The 26,036-nt window shown below is 34.4% G+C and overlaps 1 protein-coding gene across 1 annotated transcript; it reads left to right on the top strand.

Moving 5' to 3' along the window:
• Positions 1-6,299: 6,299 nt before the first annotated feature.
• Smp_151410 (putative protein phosphatase-7) lies at positions 6,300-25,827 on the top strand (the record flags this gene model as incomplete). Its single annotated transcript, XM_018794481.1, has 11 exons — positions 6,300-6,707; positions 11,740-11,901; positions 14,057-14,223; positions 15,876-15,912; positions 18,019-18,168; positions 19,280-19,345; positions 19,548-19,969; positions 21,711-21,817; positions 23,270-23,439; positions 23,801-23,882; positions 25,625-25,827. Exons 3-11 carry the CDS (start codon positions 14,150-14,152, stop codon positions 25,825-25,827), a joined length of 1,311 nt encoding a protein of 436 aa, XP_018648890.1. The 5' UTR covers positions 6,300-6,707; positions 11,740-11,901; positions 14,057-14,149.
• Between the last annotated feature and the right edge of the window lie 209 nt (positions 25,828-26,036).

Here is a 26,036-nt window from a genome sequence, read left to right as displayed (position 1 = left end):
TGCTTGAACACCGATTACCACGACGCGCAATGCTGACTAGTGTAGGGAATGGTTGGAAGAGAGTTAGGGGCGGCCAAACCAAAACATGGCATCAGTGCTTGAAGTCACTAACTTCTAGTCTGAGCCATGTTGGTAGATTCAGAATACTTGGTTGGGGTCCGCGTGACTATCGTAACCAATTGTTGGAGACTCTGGGTGACATGGCTCAGAATCGATCACAATGGCGTAGGTGTATACACTCTTTATCTTCCCTTAAACCTTGAGATTAAAATTGCTTCATAACGTTCTTCCTTCCTATACTATATCCTTATATACAACCTTTCTTTATATACTACCACCACTAAATTAATTACTTCTATGAATCTGGTGTTCATCTTGTTGTGCTAACGAGGTATGGCAACTTGGACCGATGCATATATGTGTCTGGTCCTACGTTGTAGCTGACTGACTGAATGACTAAGACTTAGATTTCGCCCTTATTTTTTATTACTTTAAAATATTCTGACATTTGAAACTTGTCGATATTTTGGTCGCATATGTATTTAAAACTACTTATTATATACCGAAGGTAATCAAGCTGCAGCCTCCGGTCGTCATTCAGTCAGCCATAGGATTTTTTGAGTCCTGCGCAATCACTCAGAAATATACGTAAAAAAGATAGAGGTGAAATAATTTAAAGTTATTTAAAAGTAACATGAGTCTATAATGAAATCTCAAAAATGCTTCGTTAATTATGCTGTATATTGACTCATATTAATTCTCATCGGTTAGATTATATTTTTAGTCAGGTAATAGTGTTCTCGATGCCCTGATACGGCTGAGAGTGGGGAGAATCGTGTTCTTAATATCCTTGGTCAGAATAGTAGATTGAAATATATGTTAAGTATATAAAGTGAATAATCTGGCAAATTTGGCATTGCAGCCCATTCTATTCTAATAAATTCTAACAGTTTGGTAGGTGTATCTCTCAGTCTGTAATTGAGTCACATTAGATATGTATCACTCACCTTATTTGTTTATAATCATTTAGATAGTCAATTATCAATCATAGCCACATGATTATCTCAGTTATATCAAAATAAAATGTCATGGGATAAATAAATAGCGCTTTTAGTTACCTATGTAATGATATTGCGTCTAATGATGCAGAAGTAGAGTTGTCAGAAATTATTTTGATGGTTATTTTCACTCTACGTCACATCCATTTGAATCAAAAGGTTTGTTAACCGTTATTCCTTTTGGTAGAATACTTAATTGTAATCAAAACTAATCTTGGAAAGCAGGAATTTCACTATTTTAATTAAGAGTACTTTAGTACTTTGTATATCCGGCCTCCGACATACTATCTGCGGATTCGCGGACTATTAGTAATGTATACCCACCTCTGTTGTAGACTACAGGTAAGAAATTTTGGGTTAGATTGTTTTTAACTCCGTTGTATAGAAAGGTTGCAAAAAGTTTTCAGGGCTCACCACTGCTTATGATGTACAAATCTATCATCGTATCTTTTTTTTGCTCTCAAGCTAGTAGAGACATATTTCTTGGAGTGGTTATGTGTTACGTATGCCTGAACACCAATTACCACGACCCGCAATTCTGACTAGTGTTGGAGACGGTTAAAAGAAAGTTAGGGGCGGCCAAATCAAAACGTGGCATCAGTTTATGAAGTCACTAACTTCTAGTGTGAGCCATGTTGGTGGATGTCGACTACTTGGCCGGGGTCTGCGCGACTCTTGTAACCAGTGATTGGAGACTTTGGGTGACATGGCTCAGAATCGGTCACAATGGCGTAATTGTATACACTCTTTGTGTTCCCTTAAACCGTGAGATTAAGATGGCTTTATACCTTCATTTTCACAAATTAATTCTTTCTTCCTATATCATATCCTTACACACAATCTTTCTTTTATATATTACTACCAGTGAAGTAACTGTTTCAATGAATTTGGCGTTCATCTTGTGTTAATGTGTTATGACAACTTGGACCGATGCATATATGTGCCTGGTCCTACGTTGTAGCTGACCGAATGACTGATTTATTGAAGTTTCAGTCTATACAATATATGTGGCGCATATGTATCTGGTGCCCCTTTGTACCAATATGTATGTGTTTAAATAAATTAAATAAAAATACAATATTTGGTCTGGAGAGATTCCAGTAAAGCTCATTAGTGGAGTGTTTTTAGGTCCAGTAAAATTTTAAATTATATTTGTTTATACACATAACAAAGATATCTAATCCATAAATTTAATTTAAAACTTAAAACTGGACCAAGTACATTAGGTGGTATCATGTTCTATATAGTCAAATCTATTTTGAAGCAAATAATTGAACCTCATATCGTATGACTTGATTTTTTATTTTGTTGTTTAATAAACCATACCTGATTCTACCTTTTAAAATTTAAAATTTTCAGAAACTCAAATGTTAACCAAGTTACTTAGAGTTTTTTGCACGAAAATTTTAAACCGAACTATCATTGCCTTTAAGATACTTTATTTTTATGGGCCTAATAGCTGAACATTCACTCAAAAGTCAGTCAGCCAGTCAGCAACAACGTAGAACTTCATACATACGTACATCAGTCCAAGTTACCATACCACATTAGCACTGAGATACAATTGTCGATTCAAATCCCATAGTGGTAGAGGTAGTAAAAGTATAAGTAGTAATCGGAAAGGTTAGGGTTTGAAGATGTTATTCAAGGAGTATAGTCTATTGAAACAGATTTTGAAAGGGACAGGGACATGAAGAATTCAGAACATCAGAGTTTAGGAGAACACAAAGAGTGGATGCACCTGCGCCATTGCAAAGAATTTTGAGCCATGTCATTCAAGGTCTCTAACCGTCGGTTGCTATCATCTCGCGAATCCCAACTAGGTAGTCTACACCTACCAACATGACTCAGTCCACTTGTCAGTGACTTCATGGATTTGTGCTATGTTTTGATCTGGCCGCAACTAGCTTTCTTCCAACCTACTCCTACACCATAAAACATCGCACCTCGGGGCAGTCGGTGGTTGGGCATACGTAACACGTGTCCCACCCATCTCAACTGGTGAAGTTTCACTACTTCAATCGATTTGCCATACTTACCTAGTACCCGTTTCCTAACACGACTTCATCACTTACTCGGTGGTCCCAGGATATACGAGCAATGCTTCGAAGATACCTATGATCGAATACTAGTAACCTACGAATATCCTCTACTCTTACCGGCCATGTTTCACTGCCATAAAGTAGGACGGAACGAACTGTTGTGCAGTAAACCCGTCCTTTGGTTGGTAGACGGATATCTCGCCTACTCCATAAATTACGCAATTTGGCAAAAGCTAGATTCGTCTTCTGTATCCGTGCTGAGATTTCGTCACACACCAGACCATAAGGGCTGATAAGACTCCCAAGATAAGTGAAGCGGTCAACACGCTCAACTACTTCACTCCCTATCATTAGTTCAGGTTTCGATGCAACCCAATCCTGAAGTAACATCTGGCATTTCGAGGGGGAGAATCCCATCCCGAACATGCTTGCATTGTTGCTTACGATGGTCCCTCAGAAAGCTAAATTTATTCCTCTGAACAATATATTTTTAAACCATGAAATTGAGGTTTTTGTCTACGGCGTTTACTCATTGTAGAATTATTTTTATCATTGCCTTTTCTACTTAGTTACAGCTCATATTGTCTAGCTTCGGGGATAAAGATGGTAAGGTTGCTATATTTTTTGGTTGGGGTGATTTAATGTTTTCCGCACAGAAATTTTTGGCAAACACTGATGAAACGAAATTTAGATTTATCATTTGTTATTTGTTTGTTTTGTATTGTTCCATATCTGTTGTGATCGGTTCTTTTTTTAAAAATTCCTACAATAAATAAATATATGACGTGTAAATGCTAGTAAAACTCAAAATAGTAATAATGGTAGTAAATTTTGATGTGATACGGGCTTTTATATTTAACGATCACGCTTTCATCACCAAGTTGAGCCACTTCCTCTTTTAATTTCACGAAAAATCAACTTCCAAGAATTTGAAACAACATACTTTTAATCATGAGTTACAATTTTTCTCTGTTGTTGATAAATTGTGTTTAGTTATTCACAGGTTTTTATTAATTATGTTTTCCACAAGACATTCAAATCTATATTGTTTAGTAGCTAAAATACACGTATGACTACCATTTAGATGTGTTATAATTAGGTTTCGTTGTGTAGACTTGTTTTCCTTTTCACTAAATACTAAATTAACTACTAAGTATTTCACAATAAAATTGTACTTTCCATCAGATTGTTGTTTTTAATGCTATGTAAATGACGATTAAGCAATTATTTCACTGAAATCATGAACCAATCTAATTCAGACCGTTTAAAATCTGAATACATTGGATAGCCGGTTCGTCCTAGTGTGGGGCTCCTCACCAGTGCCTATTCACGACTCAGCATGCTGTGATCGAACCCAGGATTTCCGGTTTCACGCATGAACACCTAAACTTCAGATCACTGAGCCAGCATCCAACAGTGTTAATGTCTAACTTCAACCAATCCATGACATAGCACGACTATCTAATGTCGGGTGTGAGGCAGTTGCCCATCGAAGACAATGGAAGATGGTCGTGCTATGTCATTGATTGTACCAATATTTATGTGTCTAAATAAATAATGGATTAGTTGAAGTTAGACATTAACACTGTTGGATGCTGGCTCAGTGATCTGAAGTTTAGGTGTTCATGCGTGAAACCGGAAATCCTGGGTTCGATCACAGCATGCTGAGTCGTGAATAGGCACTGGTGAGGAGCCCCACACTAGGACGAACCGGCTATCCAATGTATTCAGATTTTAAATGGTCTGAATTAGATTGGTTCATGATTTCAATGAAATTCAGTAATCTCTACAACCTCACACTGATAATTATTTCCATTAAATTTTGCCTTTTATTGTATCCATTTCATCAGTTTTTATCATAGTTATTATTGAAACTCACTGTAGTGACTAGTTTATCGTATATGTTGATGCATGACTGAATGATGTATTGCCTAAAAGTTGGGCCTTAACCAACTGGGAAACGCGTGACATGCAAGCTAATTTCCCCCATTCGCCTATGATATTTAGTTATGTTCACTTTGTGTTCATATTCCGTGTCTCAGCACTTTATTTTCCGGCACAGAAATCCATTCATTTGGCTAGTGGTCTTGTCTTGGGTTTATAATCATCCTAGGGGTTAAGTTAATAACATGATCTCATGAGTAGCCATCACCCGGCCATATTGTATCATTGCGTTCATTTATTGATTAGGATACTATTCATTGATTTCAACAATCGAAAATTTCGTCTCATCGAGTTATCAAAAACATCCTCCTTGACATTAAAATAAAAAGTGGTTAAATTATTTGTTCATCAAAGATAATTAAATAAAACGATATACAACTCAACAGTTTAGCAGTTTAGATCATTTTTTTTGTAACCTAGTGGATTTGAAACAACTTGAAGAACCAAAACGACAAGCGTCGGTGAAAAAAAAACAACAAGGTGTTATGAATTAAAAAAAGCCGTCGCCAATTTGTTGTGATTTATGCCCGGCTTTTTATCACATGATTTATCCACCAATCGGAATACTTGTCTAATCTTAGTACTGTGCCAAACCAATGACGTTCGACCGATATGAACAGTCTAGCGTCCTTATTGGTCCTTTGTCCGCCTAGCCCTTCCAGTTGAGTCCAGAACGCCAATATCAGCTGCTATGTGAATCAGCTATTTCAAGCACACTTGGTGTATATACCAGACAGACAAACCGCATCACACCATAAAGTCGAAAATAATATTTGTACATGATCAAGCAAAATGTGGCTGTGAGTGTGGGAGAAAGTAATAAGAAACTGAATATAGTTTAGGGACAGTAAACCGTATATTAATAATTTATAGGTCAAAATAAAGCTTATAATATGATGAATATGTATAGATTAAATCTAATCACTGAACAGTTATATAGTAAAAATATATTTAGAATAATAGTCCAATAATAGGTCCCGGAAGGTACCCATACTTATGTCTTCACTAGTATATAACACAAAGAGTTTATAGAACAGTTGTCAGTAAAACGATTAGATGTTTACATATCAGTGGTTGCAAAGTATACTGTATAATAGGATTTGTCAATTAATTAATTAAGTTATCTTGAACAACGTCCAATACTTTATAACATCTACACTGAAGTTCGTCATTATTTGGAGTGATTTATACTAATTCTTTTTTTTTAGTAAAAATTTAATTCGGTTCAAGCGTTTCCTTCAAATTGACTGAGTTGACATGCCTTCGTACTTGGTTTGTGACTCGTATCAATACTGTAGTGCTTCTCAGTATGATTCAGTCCTTGACAATATCGAGGATCATGTTTTAGTTTCGTTTCCCCTAACTTGCTAGCTATTGGTCTGAAGTTCCGATCAGTTTTTACCAAAGTTTAAGTTTGACGGTCAGTTGGTTATTCTACCAAAGTTTTAGTAGTTACATTGCAAAATACCCATATGATAATTTGGTTCTTATTAGTTTCCTAGTCCTGCTCTTCATTTATTTTTGTATTTCAGCATCCAACAAATTTTTGTGTAATAGGGAACCTTCATTTACAAGCGATTTCAATCCGGACCCCAATCATCTACACTTTCCAATACCTGAAGAGAATTTTCTATCTTTTCTTACTTGGATACAGTCAGATAAAGTATGTTCAATCTCTTGAAACGACAAGTTCACCAATTATGGAAAAAATCCCTTGTTTTTGTAAATGTAATATGCTTTTAGTTACTATTTTAGAGCTACCAGATAATGAGTGATAGTATCCGTAACTCTAAGCAATGCTATATCTCTTATAAATCTAATTATCTATAATATCCTTTTTTTGTAGGAATTTTTGTCTGAATTCGAATTAGTATATAAGAACTCTCGTCTAAATTAGAGCGAATAGTTTCACAGTATTTGAGCGCTGAGTTGATGTAAGACATTGAATGGGAATAATATATTTGTAAAATCTCTACAAATTCATTCGCTGAGATTTTACAAATATATTATTCCTATTCAATGTCGAATTAGTAGTTTTACAATATTTGGGTTCCAATTTTATAGAAGACATTAGAGCGAAATTAACTTTGGAAAAATCTCAGCAATTAAAATTAAATACATCCAATATTTTACTCGGCATTCTGGTCTGAGCATTTTCAGGGGAATAATCAAAACTAGAAGTGGTTGAATATACTTTTTTTTTACCTACGCCTGTTACCCCTTGTGGAGGAGCATAGGCCGCCAACCAGCATTCTCCATTCAACCCTGTCCTAGGCGACCCTTTCCAGTTGTTATTCATCCTTTTCATGTCTGCTTCTATTTCCCGACGTAGTGTGTTCTTTGGCCTTCCTCTTTTCCCCTTCCCTCCAGGATTCCAAGTTAGGGCTTGCTTTGTGATGCAGTTTGGTGATTTCCTTAATTCTTGTCCAATCCACTTCACACGTTTTTTCCTAATTTCCTCTTCAGCTGGAAGCTGGTTTGTCCTCTCCCATAAAAGGCTGTTGCTGGTGGTATCCGGCCAGTGAATGTTGAGTATTTTGTGTAGACAACTGTTCATAAATACTTGTGCCTTGTTGACGATGGATTTAGTAGTTCTCCAGGTTTCAGCTCCGTACAGTAGAACTGACTGTCTTGACGTTCGTATTGAAGATTCCCACTTTGAAATTAGTTGAAAGTTGTTTTGAGTTCGATATGTTCTTCAATTGTGGAAATGCAGCCCTTGTTTTGCCGAAATCCTCGCCTCTACGTCTGCATCAGATCCTCCTTGTTCGTCAATGATGCTTCCCAGGTACTTGGATGTTTCCACCTCTTCCAGAGTTTCTCCATTAAGTGTGATTGGCTTGGCGTTCTCCGAGTTGTATTTGAGAATCTTGCTTTTTCCTTTGTGTATGTTGAGGCCTATTGATGCAGAGGCTGCTGCTACATTTTTCTCTTCGTCTGTATTTATTCGTGTGTATGAGATAGGGGGTCTAGGTCATCTGCGAAGTCCAAATCATCTAACTGATTCTGAGATGTCCGTTGTATTCCTTGTTTCCCCGTCAGATGTCGAGGTCCTCATAATCCAGTCAATCACCAGAAGAAAGAGGAAGGGGGAGAGTAGACAGCCTTGTCTGACTCCGGTCCTTACTGGAAATGCATCTGTCAGCTGTCCTCCATGCACCACTTTGCACTGTAGTCCGTCGTATGAGTTCTGGATAATGTTGGCAATCTTCTGAGGAACTCCATAGTGTCGAAGAAGTTTCCACAATGTTCTCCTGTGCACACTGTCAAACGCCTTCTCATAGTCAATGAAGTTGATGTATAGTGACAAATTCCACTCAACTGATTGTTCCACGATGACCCGTAGTGTCGCAACTCGGTCTTTGCACGACCGATCCCTACGGAATCCAGCCTGTTGATCTCGACGTCAAACGTCTACTGCGTCTTTCATCCGGTTCAGCAACACTGTTGAAAACTTTTCCTGGTACTGATATTAAACTGATGCCTCTGTATTCTCACATTTGCTCAGATCTCCTTTCTTTGGTATCTTGGTGAGGTATCATTCTTTCCAGTCCGTCGGCATTTGTTTCTCCTCCCAAATCTTGAATAGAAAGTGAAGTATGTTTGCAGTTGCTTCAATGCTTGACTTCAGTGCTTCAGCTGGTATGTTGTCAGGTCCTGCTGCTTCCTCCTTCTTGACTTGTCTGCTGGCCGGCCATCTTGATTTCTCCGATAGTTGGTGGAGTGACAACTATGGGAAGGTCTGTGCGCGTTGTTTCGATGTCCGGTGGATTCAATGGGGCTGGTCTATTGACCAGTTTTTCAAAGTATTCTACCCGTCTTTTCCTCTGTTCTTCAATCTCCGTGATTGTCTTTCCTTCTTTGTCCTTGACGGGTATCTCTGGTTTACTATATCTCCCTGCCAGTTTCTTCGTTGCATCCTGTAGTCGTTTCATATTCCCTTCTCTTGCAGCTTTTTCTACCGTCGTTGCTAGTTCTCCCATGTATTTCTGTTTGTCGGCTTTAATACCCTCCTTCACTTGCTTGTTTGCTTCTGTGTACTCTGCTTGTGCCTTGACTTTCTTTGGTCGTGTTCGACTGCTGTTAATTGCTAGTTTCTTGTTCTTCCTTTCTTGAATTTTGTCCAGGGTTCCCATAGAGATCCATTCTTTGTGATGATGCTTCTTAGGACCAAGAACCTCCTGACACGTTGAAGTTAATGCTTCTTTTATCCCTTTCCAGTTGTCCTCCAAAGTAGTTTCTTGCTCATTCAGTAGATCCTGTAGAGCTTGTAACCTGTTGTTGAGAGTTATATTGAATTCGGTGAGTTTGTTAGTATCTTGAAGAAAGGCCGTATTGAACCATTGTAATGCTGTTGCACCAGTTGTCCAGTGTTTCTTTAGCTTCAGTTTTATCTTGGCCACAACCAGGTGGTGATCTGAGGCTATGTCAGCTCCTCTCCTGCTTCCCACATCTTCCATTGTTCTTCGGAATTTTTTGTCCATACAATTATGATCAATCTGGTTCTCTGTGGTGTGGTCTGATGAGATCCATGTAGCTTTGTGTATGTGTTTGTGGGGGAATATTGTGCCGCCTATAACGAATTTGTTGAATGCACATAAATTTGCAAATCTCTCCCCATTTTCATTTCTCTCTCCCAGTCCATGTCGTCCATTTATATCTTCATATCCGGTGTTGTCCACTCCGACTTTGGCGTTTAGATCTCCCATCAGGACGGTGAGGTCCTTTCTTGAGCATTTTGCTATGATTGATTACAGCCCCTCCTTTGTTTTGAACGATGCTTTGACGATTCTGGATCCGTGAGGTTCCCATCCCACAAGTGAATTTTGTGCTTCTCTGGACAGCATTAGAGCAACTCCCCGAGTGTATGGAACATTTTCTTTTTCGTGGCCGGAGTACAGAAGCATCTCTCTCGTATCTAGCCTTTGCTCTCCTGCTTGGGTTTCATGGATTTCGTTGATTCCAAGTACTGTCAATTTTTCATCTCCTTATTTCCTTTGCTATTTGACTGATTTTCCTGGTCTCCCATATTGTCCGGACGTACCATGTATCTATATTAATTGTTGTTCTGGTTGTTAGAAGGGGCATCGGCCTTGTGACTTTTGAAGGATCTCGATTTTCATCCTGAGGCATCATAATTCTTCCTTGAACTCGGAGGGCAAAGTTTAAATAGTTTAATTTGTTTGATCTGGTTGGTGTTTTTTTAGCAAGATTTTTTTCTACGGGCTGGGGTTACCAGCCTCATGTCCAACCCTCCTCCTTTGTGTGGGCTTGGGACTGGCAGTAGCTCTAGAAGAGCTGCAGGCGGAGTTGGTGGAACATAAGATTCACAGAATAACTCAGTATTTTGCGTATCTCAACTTGTTTTGATAATTGCTTAGTTTACATTTATTTTATGAACTCAATTTTTGTTCGACAATTCTGATTTTTAATTATTTTCTTGAAGATTCTCGAAGCAGAATGCTGAGCGAAACTTTGGAGTTATTTTTAACTTCAGTCATTGGTATTTTCCCGTATATAATTTCCTTTTTAATATCTAGAACACCTATTATGTATGGCAACCTACTTGTTCCCGGTTTAAATAAGCGTAGGATTAAAAACATGAGAACTATAATAAGTGATTACACTAATCTTGAACCATTGGTTTTAGGCAGTTTACTCAAAATGAATTCTATGCGATATTAATAGTCGTTATCTTCAGCACTTGTAATATAGTTCAGGAGCAAGTGCATTTGTGACAATCCACTCACTTTTCTATCTGAATAACAAATACCATATTTTCCTACTTTTATTTATTTTCCGTTCCCTTATTCTTTCCGTTCTAATCATTGCATTATTTTATTAGACTGGAACTTCAGTCAATGCAGCATCGTACAGAGTTCTTTTTTGTTGATCCATCTATAGTATAAATGAATCCAAGTCCACACTGGTTTGCACATAAAATAGGTACAACTCAGTTAAAATTGAATTGTTTATGCATGATAGAAACTAGCTCAGAAAACGAGACTACCAGAGACGATCTGAATCGACTTGTATGTCACGTTTGTGTTTAATAAAGACTCTGATAAAATGCAAAGCAATCTGAACTCCTTGAGCAGTAATCCAAGCGTGTTTGAGTGCGTATCAGCCCCTTTAAATGCAAAATTTTGCTTCAGGACTGATCTATACCGATGGTTAAGCCAATTACAGATGATCAAGTAGTTGAGCGCGTCGACACTGCATACACTGTGCTGAGATGTTTGGAGGTTGGAGGTAGTCAGTGTCAAACCTACGAGGGGGCACATGTCCCCTCTACTCTACAGATATGCTTTGCTGATGGACGCTAGCTAGTACGAAACTTAGGTCCAGGGTTTCCTGTTGGCCACCTCCAATCACCTAAATAAGTCATTTGGTGTGTTTGCTCGTATCTTGGAAATAATAATATTAATGATAATAATAATAATAATAATGAATTTGTAAATCCAGGTAAACTCACTTATCAACACAGGTTTCTGCGCCCCTTTTCGAGCTATGTATTTTCTATGTGAGCTTTTGATACTGCCCTAGCTGATGTAGGTCAAATGGCGTTTGAACTGTACTCAGTAACTACTATCCTGTTGTTTCATCATTACATTGTACAATGATTAGTAAGGAGTGAAAACTTGGCTCATTTATATTACCTTGTGAATGAATTTGACTTTTTTTTGGATTGCTAGATAATTCCCACCAACTTCTTCACTTTGATACTGAACAAAGCTACAGAATTTTTTAGCCAACAACCAAATCTAACAGAAATTCAGCTTGAAGATGAACACCATTTGATTATCTGTGGTGATCTCCATGGCAATCTGCTTGCAGCTTTAAGAGTTTTTGAGGAAGTAAGCTTTTGTAGAAAATCAAAAGAAAGTGGTCGAATTGATTCAGTTCATTTTAGAATATTTTTATTTCAACGTATTTCTATTGATATATATATATATATAAAGCAATTTTACTGAGATACACCCACTTTTTAATTACATATTTTTAATGGTTTGCATCTTTCCATCAAGGTTACCTAATTTATTACTGTATTTTATCAATTCGTCATATTATATTTATGTATGTGGTTGTGTTGTACGGATTACGTTAATAAACTCATTGTATAGTTAATGGAGTCTAATTATGATAACTGAAACAATAAAACATGGTTGAGGGGTAAATAACAATTAGTTATAGAAAACAACAAGACTAATAGATGAATATGAATTTGACTTGAAATTCAGATTACGATTTGTATCTGAAGTTTTAAGTGACCCTTGGTGTATGGTGGATACATAACGATACTATTTAGCTACTCAGTCCACGGTATATTAAGATATGATATCTATTGTTGTTAGTAATTATAAATTACGTGCATAGATTATTAATCTATAGAGAAACCTGTTTAACATGTAGTTCAGTGTATTTTCCATGAATTGGTAGTTTTAATATAATTACGGTTTCTTGTTTTAAGAACAACTACAACAGATTATTTTATTTAGAGTTTTTTTCAAAGAAGCTGTTTCTTCTACGTGGATATATGATTCTTATTTGGTTATTAGTTTATCTTACCATAATCCAACTTCGTCATAATTTTTAAACTACATTACGACTGAACGTTGTTGGATCCATTATTAAATTTATAGACTACATCTTAAGTGGTTGTTATTGGTTTTAAAATCTATTTAGCCTACAACTCCAGTGTATTTGGGATGATATACTTTATAAGAATAAATTACGATTTGTGTATACCACTATTACCCAATATCATCAACCCCAAATGTATAACGCTGGGTTATGACCGATAAGATTTAATTTGCAAATAAACAGCCAAATTGAGTCGCATGGATTATCCTAAACAATTTTCTTGCGACAGTAATGTTATTGTACAAAAGAGGGCAAAAAAGGTGTATAAATTATTTAATGAGCGATAAACAGTATGTGAACTTACCTTAATAAATTTTGATATTCCTGATATCAATTACTGCAAACATTGAAGAAGGACAATTTCCTCCTTTCTTCACATACTCGGAGTTATTTCCAAAATGGTAGTTCAAGCTTTTCTAGACAATTTATTTAGTCCACCAAAAATAATTGATAGCAAACTATTTTTTGCTTTTATTCTTCAGTCATATGGGTAGTTATTTAATCAGCAGTATTTATCTTTACGATTGCCTTATCTTGTGACATTAAAATCTTTTCTACAAATTTTAGTCTTATCTCATTATTTGTTCAGTGTTGAGTATCAGTTAAAGTATAGTATCTGTTGCCAGTTCAATCTCTAATGGTTTCTTTTAGTCTGTACCCATTATAGTGTAAGCTCTTGATTCGTAATGTCTCAAAAAGAATATGACAGAAACAGGTGATGTTAACCACAAGAAATCATATATATTTTAAGATGCTTCTAAAATGGATTTTAAAGTTTTTCTTATAAACCTGATAGAGATGAACTCAAAAAACGTTAATACAGTAAAGATAAGTACTTATAAGCTTTAATAAAAGCGAATCAGGATTATTTACGCTACACTGTAAGTATGAAATTAGTGTACATTAAATTTCTGTCCTAATCGCTTTGAATGTTAGGTGTTTGAATAGGTTAAATTGGATGCCTTAAATCTAGTATTAGTTTTGTCATCACTCACCAGCAGCAAATGTCTACAAGTTCGAAGTAGCTGGACACAAATTTTAAATCTACATATCCCAATACTGAGTATTGGGTTGTTAAAGCAACCATTAATTAACTATTAGATAACAACAAATCATTCTCTCCAGTTGTGTCTCTATATAGCTCCACCGATCAATTTTCATGTGTAACTACTAAGGACTTTTTGCCTCTAACTACTCAATGTTAAACCAGATTTATTTTGATGGAAATTTTTTTAGTCTAACATCTATGATACAATTTCCATTCAAAGTCAAACCTGACAAACATAAAAAATTCATAGGTTCACATTTCTAAAGGATGTGTTCACTAAGTGTCATAAATTACTCATATTAACTTTATCGTATTTATAGACTGGTTTACCAAACTCTCGGAATCGTTTTGTATTCAATGGAGATTTTGTCGATCGAGGAACCAAATCAGCCGAAGTGTTAAGTTTATTGTTAATGGCTGTATTAACTTACCCAACCTATGTATTTCTTAATCGGGGAAATCATGAAGATATCATGGTGAATGAAAGGTTAGTTTTCATCATAAAACTAACAATACCTTATATACCATTCTCTGTACGTCAAAAAAATAATATTCTGCTTGAAGATGTTCAAATTTCTACTTCAGTTTTTAAGTGTACCAGACTTCTCATCACGGAAAGAGAATATTTGTGTAACCTAGGCAGTTTTAAAACGTAGTCGTAATTAACTTCGAATTTTTCTTCATGTGATGATTTATAAGATTAACGAGTAGTTGCCTTTTTGTAAGAATAAAAGTCATTTGCAAAAGTTCATTGAATTTTTAAAGGTTTGGGATTTGTCCAATTTAAAAATTGTCTTCATTACTGACGCACATCAAAATAAAAACCGAGAAAAATTACGAATTTGTTTTGTTCTAGTGTCGTATACGACCTTGTCAGTGATTTAATAGTGGCGTACTCGCTGCGAGATCCAAAGTTGCCAGGTTTGATAGTAGTAGGTACACGCTGTTGTCAAATCCAAAACTTAGATAAAGCAGCTGTCTACCATTTATTAGTTTCCATTACTTCGCCAGCTGGTGTTAGTTTATGACAGGGTCGACTTAATTGTAGTGAGTTGTGTTATTGTGAAGTTTACACACTTTTGCTTTATAAAAAATGCTTTTGAAGTGTCTTGTTATGAACCATTTTATGGAATTACTTCGTTATTTATAAGCGAACTTAGTTTAAAGTTTTGTTTGTTTTATTCTCTGGAATAAAAATCTTATTTCTTTATAAACTGTAGTACAAATTATTGAGACTTATTGCTATTCTTTCCTTTCAGTGAACGAAATGTTTGTGGTGTTATCAAAAAATTATTATTGTGTATGTATCATTTCACCTTTGACCTTTTTATCTTCACATTTACTTACTTTCTATTAGATCTGTACTTTTTTTAGTTGAATTATGCAAATATATAAACACTCAAAGCCGATATTTTCATTAATATTATTGTTTCGATTACGCCCTATTTTGTACAAGAATGGTATCTATGAATAGCTAAATGCGTGCACGGGTCAACTGAATGTTTTCATAGTTGCTATAGCTCATAAGATTATATATATATATATATATATATATATATATATATATATATATATATATATATATATATGGCAATGTATAGTGATAGCTTCACTTATTGCGAAATATTTGCCTAAATAAGATAACTAATGGTCAAACTCAAAATGTTGTATTCCATTGTATCTATATATTTAAATTACTCGACTCTCTGTTATATAGACTTGTATATGAGTATTAAAATTCAGTATCATGTGTTCTATTTTTCTTATTTCTTGCATTTGCTAACTATTCATATCTAACTTTCACATGTTTCACGTAGTTCACGAAGTACGCATTCGTATACCCGGCTTTAAGCCACACTTTTTGTCTGTAGATTAGTGATACTATCCGGGTTCCCAAACGGAAGTAGGTGGAGTGGGGCTCGGACCTGCGACTTATTGGTAGAGAGTCGAACACATTAAGCCATGACTCCAAACTTTCACATGTTACTTCGTGAGAAGTTTGTTATTGGCAGTGACAGTTATAAAAGTAAGGCGTCGATTCATTTTATCTTAATAGTACTTTATTGTTTACTGACGGTTATCTTTACTAAAGTTTTTTGTTCATCCTAATGAGTTTTATTCTGTTGCAAACTTGTTTAGATATGGATTTGTAAAAGAACTATCAAATAAATATTCTGTAAGTTGTATTCTCGTTTTACAGTTTCGACTTTATTCAAGTAGCCTGTTCAGTATTCAACCAGATATCTTGTAGTTGTATTTTAAAAACGTTTTTTTTCAAGCATTAAACATTAGAATTCTTAATTAAATTTTTAACGAGATTCATTTCGAAGTCTTTTTGTTGTTTATAGTTTTTAGTGTATTAATTTTGTACTAATTCGAAAGTATGTCTAACAATTAGCAGAGTTTTAATATTGTGGGGTAATCAGAAGTAACCAAATGAGAAAGTCACTTGGTACCAATCGAATATGTCCTAAGGGATATATAATATAATTGTCTAAAAAATGGGTTTGGTTTTCTACAGAGTATATATATATATATATTTTTTTTTGATAGCCCAATAGACTCTCTCTTTCGCTCTTGTCTTCTATTTCAGTAGTTAGTTGTGGGTTGTTAGTGCGTAGCACCTTGTTTATCAGTATCAGATCTCGGACGCCGCCCATCATAACCAGTTAAGTGTCAAATGGAAAAGGATTTTAAATATTGAAGACACTTTCATTCAATTATGAATTTTACTGATGTCATTCAAAAACAGTGTAGGATTTTACATAGTTGTGTATTAGCTCAAGTTCCTACTTGTTCTTACATTAGGGCAACGAAAAGACAGAGTAGTAGTATTGGCAGCTAAACATAAGGATTATATTTCGAAAAGAATTATTGAGATTGATGAACAAAATATATGAAATGTGACAAATAATTAAAAATTTTAATAGTTTAAAAATGAATAGATATAGAGGATTGTGACTAATTTTTTTCATATCATTTAGATATTCCAACTTTCTATTATGCTTGTTTCATGGAACTGAACTAGAACATCTGTACCTGTCCACAATAGTCAGGGGACTTACAAACTGGTTTTGATTTGATTTCTCTTAACTCTTGTCTGCTTTACTAATTTGCATTGATCACTGAGTTAGGCGATGCTTGGGAATTTGTAACTCTTACTTTATTGTATACCGTTTAATTTCAGTTCTTATCAATTTTTTAAAATTTTTATTTAAACACATAAATATTGGTACAAGGAAGCACCAGATAAATATGCGCCGCACAAATCTCATTTGATTTATGTGAGGGCTGTGATACTGCCCAGGTGCCCAAACTGAAGCAGGTGGTTTTCTTAGGGGGTCATACCCGGAGCCTTTGACCTTAAGGTATGATCCACAAGGCAGTGGAGCATCGTGAGGAGATGCAGTCCCATGGTAGCCGTTGATCAACGATTGATTCATACGCCATTTGTCCTCTTAGGATAATGGAGCCCATGTACACCATTGGTTTGGAATCAGGGTTTCCCAACTCCCCTAGGTGGATCCTCTATGTCCACCAACCCGGTTAAAGCGCCGGACATTCGCTTTTTGTCCTCTCAATTTCGTAAACAATACCCCCGCCACGAGAAGGCAGTGAATAGGACTTCCCTGGCAGAGGCTATATACACGTGGCCATGTGAGAGCATTTTGAGGGAGGGAGCGGACTCTCCCCACTCTCGGCCGTACCAAGGCAATATACTGATCTTATTTGCCATAACACTTTACTGTAATCTATCATTAGTAAATATTTTCTTATCAGTCAAGTTATTATATCTAAACAGATTGTTTAATGGTAATACATTGTAATAAATTTTCATTAACGACTGATGAACTTAAATATATAACATTATGTTTTATGGTTGTTAATTTTGTAAAACAATTCACAATTGGAGAAATTTAGTCTTATATCCTACTATTTTTAGTATGGAGATATCATTAACCTTAAGTTCAATAATTATTTAAAGCGCAATGTAGGTAAATAATGTGCTAGGAAGTTAAATAATAATTTATAATATATTACATAAAATGAAGAATGAAATGATTGATTGAATAATGAATTTAATTCGCTTCATAAAGTATAAATATGCTAATCCTAAAAACCAGATTATGATAGATAAACTAACCATTACATTTAGGAGAGAATTTTCAGTTATCTATCATAAAATTGTCCTGAAATCTAGATCTAAAAATCCATTCGAATTATTTTAGCCCGTAATTATTATTATTATTGTTATTATTATTACTACCTTTTCAATTTGTAGAAAGATAAAAATAATTTAATTCACTTATGTGACAAACTGTTCTGCTCTCTACCAATTGGAGCTATCGTCAATGAAAGAATATTTATCTGCCATGGTGGTATATCAAAACATACGGATCTTGTGAAATTAAAGCTTCTAAATAGATTTAAAGTGAGATAAAAACATAATTATTTGAATTTAAAATCAATTTTTTTAAAAAAATAATTAAAACAAAAATCAAATCTTTATTCGTTTAGACAAAATAAGAACAGCAAAATTCACAAAATATGATAAATTTTGCGTATTTCTTTGGTTTACCTTTTTGTACACACATCACATGAGCTGTAGATGTTAGATTAACAAGTATAATTTAATTATTAGCGACTTGAAATCAGGAATCGGTCATCTTATTTACAAAGAATAGATCAGATAAATATCAGCATAGTTGTAATACAATATAAATTTACTGTGAAAGTGGTATGTGATTGTTCAGGATTATTAACTAAAATGATTGATTATTCAAAACGATAAAGATACTTAAATTTAAATAATAAGATAGGGATGCGGTCTTATTTCAACTAATAGCCTGTAAACTTAGTTATAACGATAAAAAAGTAGTGTATTTCAACAAAATTTAAATTTTGCTATATTTTTGAATATATATAAATAATAAGCAAAGATGGATAGTGGCTAGCAGTGGAATCCAGAACGCACGTTTCGTCCTATTTGGGACTTGTCAGCTGGATGTACCTGCATCTCAGAGTTGATGTTCACTCTGGGACTCGAACCCAGTACCTTTCGCTTCAAACGCCATCGCGTTATCCACTCGGCCACTGAGTTCTGATAGCCACTTGCTTATGCGATGTGGTGAAGTTCCCAAATAGGACGAAACGCGCGTCCTGGATTCCACTGCTAGCCACTACCCATCTTTGCTTACAATGCTTGTGAAATTAGGCTATATCGAGGCAATACGCACAGTATGCACATATGCCAATTAGAGACTGACCAGTTGCAGTCCTAAAACATCGATGGGAAGATTCAGACAAACAATACTAAATGAAATTATATGAATAATGTTTAAATTTTTCAATTACTATATATTTCGGAAATTCTATTAGCCTTTAAAGTTAACTCTAGTATAGTTCTATGGTCAGTGCGAAGAATATATTGTGGGTGTATACGGTACTTGTAATTTTAAAGGGTGTTTTTTTTCATCTGATTGTTTGACTATTGCGCTACTCTTATTCTTTTTCTGTTTATTTTGTTAAATTTTATTCCAAAGCTTTCCTCACTTCTACAACCATGTTTGGATGGGGATAACCGTGTGAATTTTAATGATTGGCAACAGGTATGAAACAAATGGATGTTTAACTGCTCATACATAAAAAAATTAATGGATGATGTTTGTATGGTTTTGTAATAGAGTTGAAAAGTGATTGTTTTTCTAACGATTTTGATTTCACATTAATGTTTTTGGTGAACATTTTCAATGATTTTTTTGTTTTCATGCAGTCGTTTGTTTTTACTTCTATTGTATTTTGTTTTATTAGGTTTTAGATTTATTATGGAGTGATCCTCAAGATAAAGATGGATGTCGACCCAACGGTTTCCGTGGTGCAGGTTGTTATTTCGGTCCTGATATTACTGATAGTTTCTTAGATACAACAAGTTTTTCTATGATTATTCGATCACATGAATGCTATATGGAAGGATGGCATATTTCCCACTCAGGAAAAGTTTTAACTATATTTTCATCATTCGATTATTTTACACTACGCAGTAATGAAGGTGCCTATGCTTGTGTTACTGGTGGCAAGTCTAATGAAATAAATGTAACCAACCCAAACGCTATTGTTTCTCTGTATCCATTAAAATGTGTACCAAAAGATACTTTTTTATCATCGCTTAACATCTATGTGAATGTATTTGTTCTTATAAAAGTACAAGATCAAGTATTAGATAAGAACAGAACGTAAGTTCCTTGTATTTTAGTTATTTAGGATTTCAATCAGTTTATACAACTATTGATATTCAGTGGTATCTAATAAATCTTTTAATTAGACTCAAATGATAGTAATTGGTGTTTAATTTCACTGACGATACAGAAGAGCGATCGCAAGAATAAAACGTTTTTGTCATATTTTTTACAACTACTCATCTGAAATTGCGATGAGCCACTAATATTTCCATTTATTCTGTTTGCGCACTTCATTATATGCATGATCACCACCGAAGAACGTTTATTGGGTCAAAGAATTTCGATCCAAGCTGAAAATGATTGACCATTGTCCACACCACAATGGTTATCTATTTAGGTTTTTGAGAAGGTACTGTAAAGCCAAAAAGGAAGAAAAGTAATTCATTGTTTCTGTATAAAAGACCAAAATAATTATGGTGATCATTCAATCCAGCGGTTTTGTACAGAAAATCAGTTGAAAGATTAGGCATTCTTTTTCGGATACGTGTCCCTAATATATATTATTCAATTTAGGAAGAATAGGTAGATTTAAATAAACTACGTATATAAAGGACATGAATTAGCAAGCAGAGGAACGTTTAGTCTAAATTGTCTTATTAACCAAATTGTTTCAGCGAAAAGACAGGCTGGATCATGTAGATATTCTAAGCTAGCCATACTTAGTTCACTAACTGGTTTTCCCTACATACTTATTGTATCTGAAAACAAGTGTTAAAAATGTATCAGTCTTTTGACATTTCCGTCTTTTCTTTGGTAGTTCTGCATTATTCTCCTTTTGTTCTAACTTAAAGGTACTTTTGGCTACACATCTATCATCAAATTCTGTTTATCTTATTTGATTGCAGTCTAAACTAGTTAAGATCCTAGTACTTATTATCGATACTTATCTTAAACATGTCCACTTCTTCTTATCATATTTTAGTATTTCTTGAACACTTAATACTTTTTTATTCCCATTTGTCTATACAAATAAGATCTAATTCTGAATCTAAAAGTCCTTTACATTTACTTTGATGCAAAGGTTATTTGCATAATTATTCAGATCGTATGTATCCATCAAAAAAACCAGTGAAATTTAATTGTTTTGTTTAAAACATTTCATTAATCTCGTTGTTTGACTGCACGAAATATGTGTAATGTTTCACATTGCTGTTATATCTAAAAAGCACAATTTACTGATGCAACTTTTGTAGGTTACTGACGATCATCGTCAGGTCTAATTTCCTATAGATTGTATATTCTTACATAGATAAAATAAAATGAAAAGTGTTTTTTTATTATCTTAGGATAAGTTGTAACGAATGTCGCCGTTAGCAATGACTGCTTATTTCTAGATCATATTAGAGTCTTTATTAGTGTTTAGTTATTTAAACTAAGTTTACATTTCATGGATTTTTTAAAATTTACACATTAGGTAAGTGATAATTTTAAAGCTATTAACATTAAATGGTGACAAGTCAGTAGGACAATTTTATTTTGTCTTTTTTTTCACTCATTTTAATTGTTGATAATGTTTTCTATTGAGATTTGAATAAGGCTTGTCTGTTTATGATACAACTGTTTTTTTACTGATAGCTTTTATATTACATTTCAAATAGTTTTCGGTATTCTAAATGTTGACTACACTAAGTAGGTAGTAAAAATTGTTGTAATAAGTAATCCCTAACAGTTTTTTTTCGTGAAAATATCAACTTTATTCTATTTTCTTCAACAAATTTTATGATAATAACTTCAGATTAAACGATCCTGTTAATATGGCATTTGTGTGTTTATGGCAACGGATAATTCGTCATAAAGAAAAACTCCTGGAATGTTTCAGTCAACTGGACATTCATAACTCAGGTTAATGTAAATGTTTTACTTTTTGTTGTTAAAGTAAAAGGAGACATGATCTTATTCTTTTAATTCATACATTATTTAAATTCTGCCAAATCTGTCCATATGTGGTTCTTCGTTCTTATTCACACAACATTATTTCTATTTTAATTATTTACGTTATTGGATTTTGGATTCATACTCCGCTCCTCCTGCTTTGACATGGTCCTGATTGGTTCAGCTAGACCTCACACAATAAATTCTGGTTTACAGTTGGGTATATTAAACTACTCAGTTACTGAGTTTGATTATTATTTATTTACAGTTAGTAAGCTCGACCACTTAGCAACTAAATATTATTTCACTAGGTTTTTTTTTATCTCTCTTTAATCGGTTGTTTGACTAATAAAGATGTTTAACCAGTTCTACAGTTATAGCCTATTAATATTCTCATGTATACAAATCAGTCGATTTTATTACTGATAGTTCATTGTGTATGTATCGTTGTCTAGCTTCGGAAATGAACTCGTTTAAAAATGTATTATTTAGCTGAATTACTTACCAAACACTATTATACACTAACTATAGTTGTTATGACTACCAGGTTATAAGTTTGTTACTGCTTTTTGGAAAATATAGTAAATGGTTAATGCCCTTATATTGTACTTGCAAAGGAAAATAGGACGAGTAAAGCAGTCACTATGTAATTTTGTCATTTTTTCTTCCCTTTTTAGATATTTTAATGGATATTCGATGCAATAAATGACTTCTCGTTTGACCTTTATAACATTTAATTATTTAGCGAGTAAAATATGCTCAAGCTTAAAAGAAATGTGTTTAGTTCAAACTAAGGATAATAATTAGATATTACTTATCACCAAGGTAACTGTTGAGCGAGAACATATTCTTTTTATTGAATGAAAACGATGTCATGTTTAGTTTATACGGAGAAACAAAATCTATTTTTATCATTTCTAAAGCCTGATATTCGTAAATTCTCTTACCAAACAAGTTTGGCTCAGTAAGTATACTTCTACATACTTGGGATGAATTTGTATCTGTGCACACCAGTGTTTTCTATATAGACGTCACTTATTGATTTTTTGGGGGAGAGCCATTCAACTTTCCTATGCTTGTTGATTTGAGTAGAGTTAAATAACGTCTGTGGATAAATCAAGTCAGGACAATGGCCGGTAATGAATTTGGTAACTTTTAATATTCGTTACCGTGTTTCCGGGTCAGGGATAGTAAACTTGCTAGTAATCAGTCTGGTTTTAAATTCGTCCTATTTTTATCCGTTTATTTCGAATTGATTTTACAGGTTCTATTCACAGCACCCCTATAATTGCCTTGGTTCACTTATAAGTACATGGAGATAGGTAAAGTCAACGAAGGGTTATTTTTACGTAGTCTAGTTTGTAACCAATACTGTTCATCCCTTGTCTAATACATAAACTCACTAAATCTGACTTCAAATAGGTATCATCTCGCTTACTGATTGGTGTGATGTAATGGCTTCCGTAACACATTTAAAGCTTTCTTGGCGTTGTCTACGTTCCTTTTTGGTCAACTTATCTCTTGATCATACGGACCAAGTTGCTTACAATTCTATGTTCACAGGAAACTGTGTGATGCACCCTGACATTCCAGTAAGTTTTCAGGTGTATGATTTATGAGTAATGGAAATAATGTGTAAGCGTACAAATTATTCATTATTTAACCTACTTAATGGAGAGTCATAATCCATTTTAGACTGACCTCATTCCTAAGATAATTATCTTGTTTGCCCTATTATTTGAGGAATGAAAGGTGTGCCTATAGTGTATGATTTGTTAAGGGAATTGATTGATTTTATGAAAATTTAACTCAGCATATGTATAGAATACATGGATGCATAAATTATGGACCTTAGAATGTTTCTATCATATTCATTATCAACTTATTTTGATCAATTTTTCACGAACGTACAAACGTTTACCATACTGATTATAATTCGATCATGTTTTACAGAATGAAAATTCGTTGGCAAACGAAATTTTTGAATTGCAACCTCATCTCTTGACTATTTTTCAAGCTTGTCATTTTAAACCAAGTAAGATTCGTTATTGAAATTCTGTACCTACAAATTTGCAAGTCATCTGTTATGTAATCAAAGTATATATATATATTGGTCGTTTTGTTTATTTAGTCTCTAGTATAATTTCCAAAGACGACGATAAAAATCAGTTCTACTCGAGGCTGTAATCAATCATAGCGAAATGCTCAAGAAAGGACCTCACCATCCTGATGGGAGATCTAAACGCCAAAGTCGGAGTGGACAACACCGGATATGAAGATATAAATAGACGACATGGACTGGGAGAGAGAAATGAAAATGGGGAGAGATTTGCAAATTTATGTGCATTCAACAAATTCGTTATAGGCGGCACAATATTCCCCCACAAACACATACACAAAGCTACATGGATCTCATCAGACCACACCACAGAGAACCAGATTGATCATAATTGTATGGACAAAAAATTCCGAAGAACAATGGGAGATGTGGGAAGCAGGAGAGGAGCTGACATAGCCTCAGATCACCACCTGGTTGTGGCCAAGATAAAACTGAAGCTAAAGAAACACTGGACAACTGGTGCAACAGCATTACAATGGTTCAATACGGCCTTTCTTCAAGATACTAACAAACTCACCGAATTCAATATAACTCTCAACAACAGGTTACAAGCCCTACAAGATCTACAGAAAGAAGAAACTACTCAACATTCACTGGCCGGATACCACCAGCAACAGCCTTTTATGGGAGAGGACAAACCAGCTTCCAGCTGAAGAGGAAATTAGGAAAAAACGTGTGAAGTGGATTGGACAAGAATTAAGGAAATCACCAAACTGCATCACAAAGCAAGCCCTAACTTGGAATCCTGGAGGGAAGGGGAAAAGAGGAAGGCCAAAGAACACACTACGTCGGGAAATAGAAGCAGACATGAAAAGGATGAATAACAACTGGAAAGGGTCGCCTAGGACAGGGTTGAATGGAGAATGCTGGTTGGCGGCCTATGCTCCTCCACGAGGGTTAGCAGGCATTGGCTTTGCCAAAAACGTAATTATCTGCGGTAATGTTGTAAGCTAAGCAGTCAACTGTATTAAAAGCAATTAGTTATTACAACACTAATTTCACCATAAAACGGTCTCTATTATTTTCTGTCCTTTTGGCCTTATAAATACTAAATATTTTGATTGTATGGTTTTTTTTTCGCCTCAAAACTATGATCGTTCCTAATTAACGTTAGTTAGTTTGTACTATCTTATTCAAGATTTATAAATAACATACAAGAACCTTCGTCTGGATTTTAGAAAATAGTTTCCCGGTATTTGAGTGCCGACTTTATAAATAACACATTTGAAGTAATCTCTCTGATATTTATTCTAACCATCATTTGAACATTTAGGTGCTACATAATTTGTTATTTTCTTAATATCCTGTCGCCAATAGTTTATAAACTCACTACGCTGTATTGGTAAGCTTAAACATCTATAGGGATGAGGGATTAACCAGTAACATGTACAGTTAAGTATATGAAGTACAAAGCAATCGTAAAGAATTCACGTATGTTTATGGTAAATGGTAACCGACCTAGAAGTGTATCCACTATAATTCCTTGATCATTGTGTCAAATGTTTGAATGTAACGATAAAAGAAAGACTTGTCTCGTCGAGAATACTTATGTTGATCTGTGATACACTCTAGTTACACTGTCATATCATTTTTTATAGCTCATGTTGTAAACAATAGTAATAATGAGTGTTTTGTTTTCTTTTTACTTCACTCTTTAGACAACGTCAATTTGTACAGTTTAGTGGCTAAATTAGAATCAGCTGATTACAATGTACAAATTGCTAGATTAAAAATTGTTGTATCAAAACTGATAAAATTACTAAACAATAATGATATAATGTCTTTTAACTTGGATAAATTCTTAGCTTCTTTTCTTTTCGTGGAAATCAAAAAACGTGTTAAAAGTATGTTTCTTAAGTGATAAAGTGATTTAAAAAAAAATTTAATTATGACATCTTTATGTGCTAACTACCGCTCAGTTTAGTGTATTCAAATTTCTCTGTTAATCAGATAAGTAAATCATACATAACTTAGTGTATTTATATATAGCTTCTAATGTTTTTTTTTCGTAGTTTATAATAAATTCTTATCTGCAGTCTCCCTTTCTTCTTTGCTTCGAGTCATATCAGT

Source organism: Schistosoma mansoni, chromosome 1 (genome assembly GCF_000237925.1).
Source record: "Schistosoma mansoni strain Puerto Rico chromosome 1, complete genome".
Lineage (NCBI taxonomy): Eukaryota > Metazoa > Platyhelminthes > Trematoda > Strigeidida > Schistosomatidae > Schistosoma > Schistosoma mansoni.
Note: the sequence above shows the minus strand (reverse complement) of the source record. Positions and strands in the feature narration are given on the sequence as shown.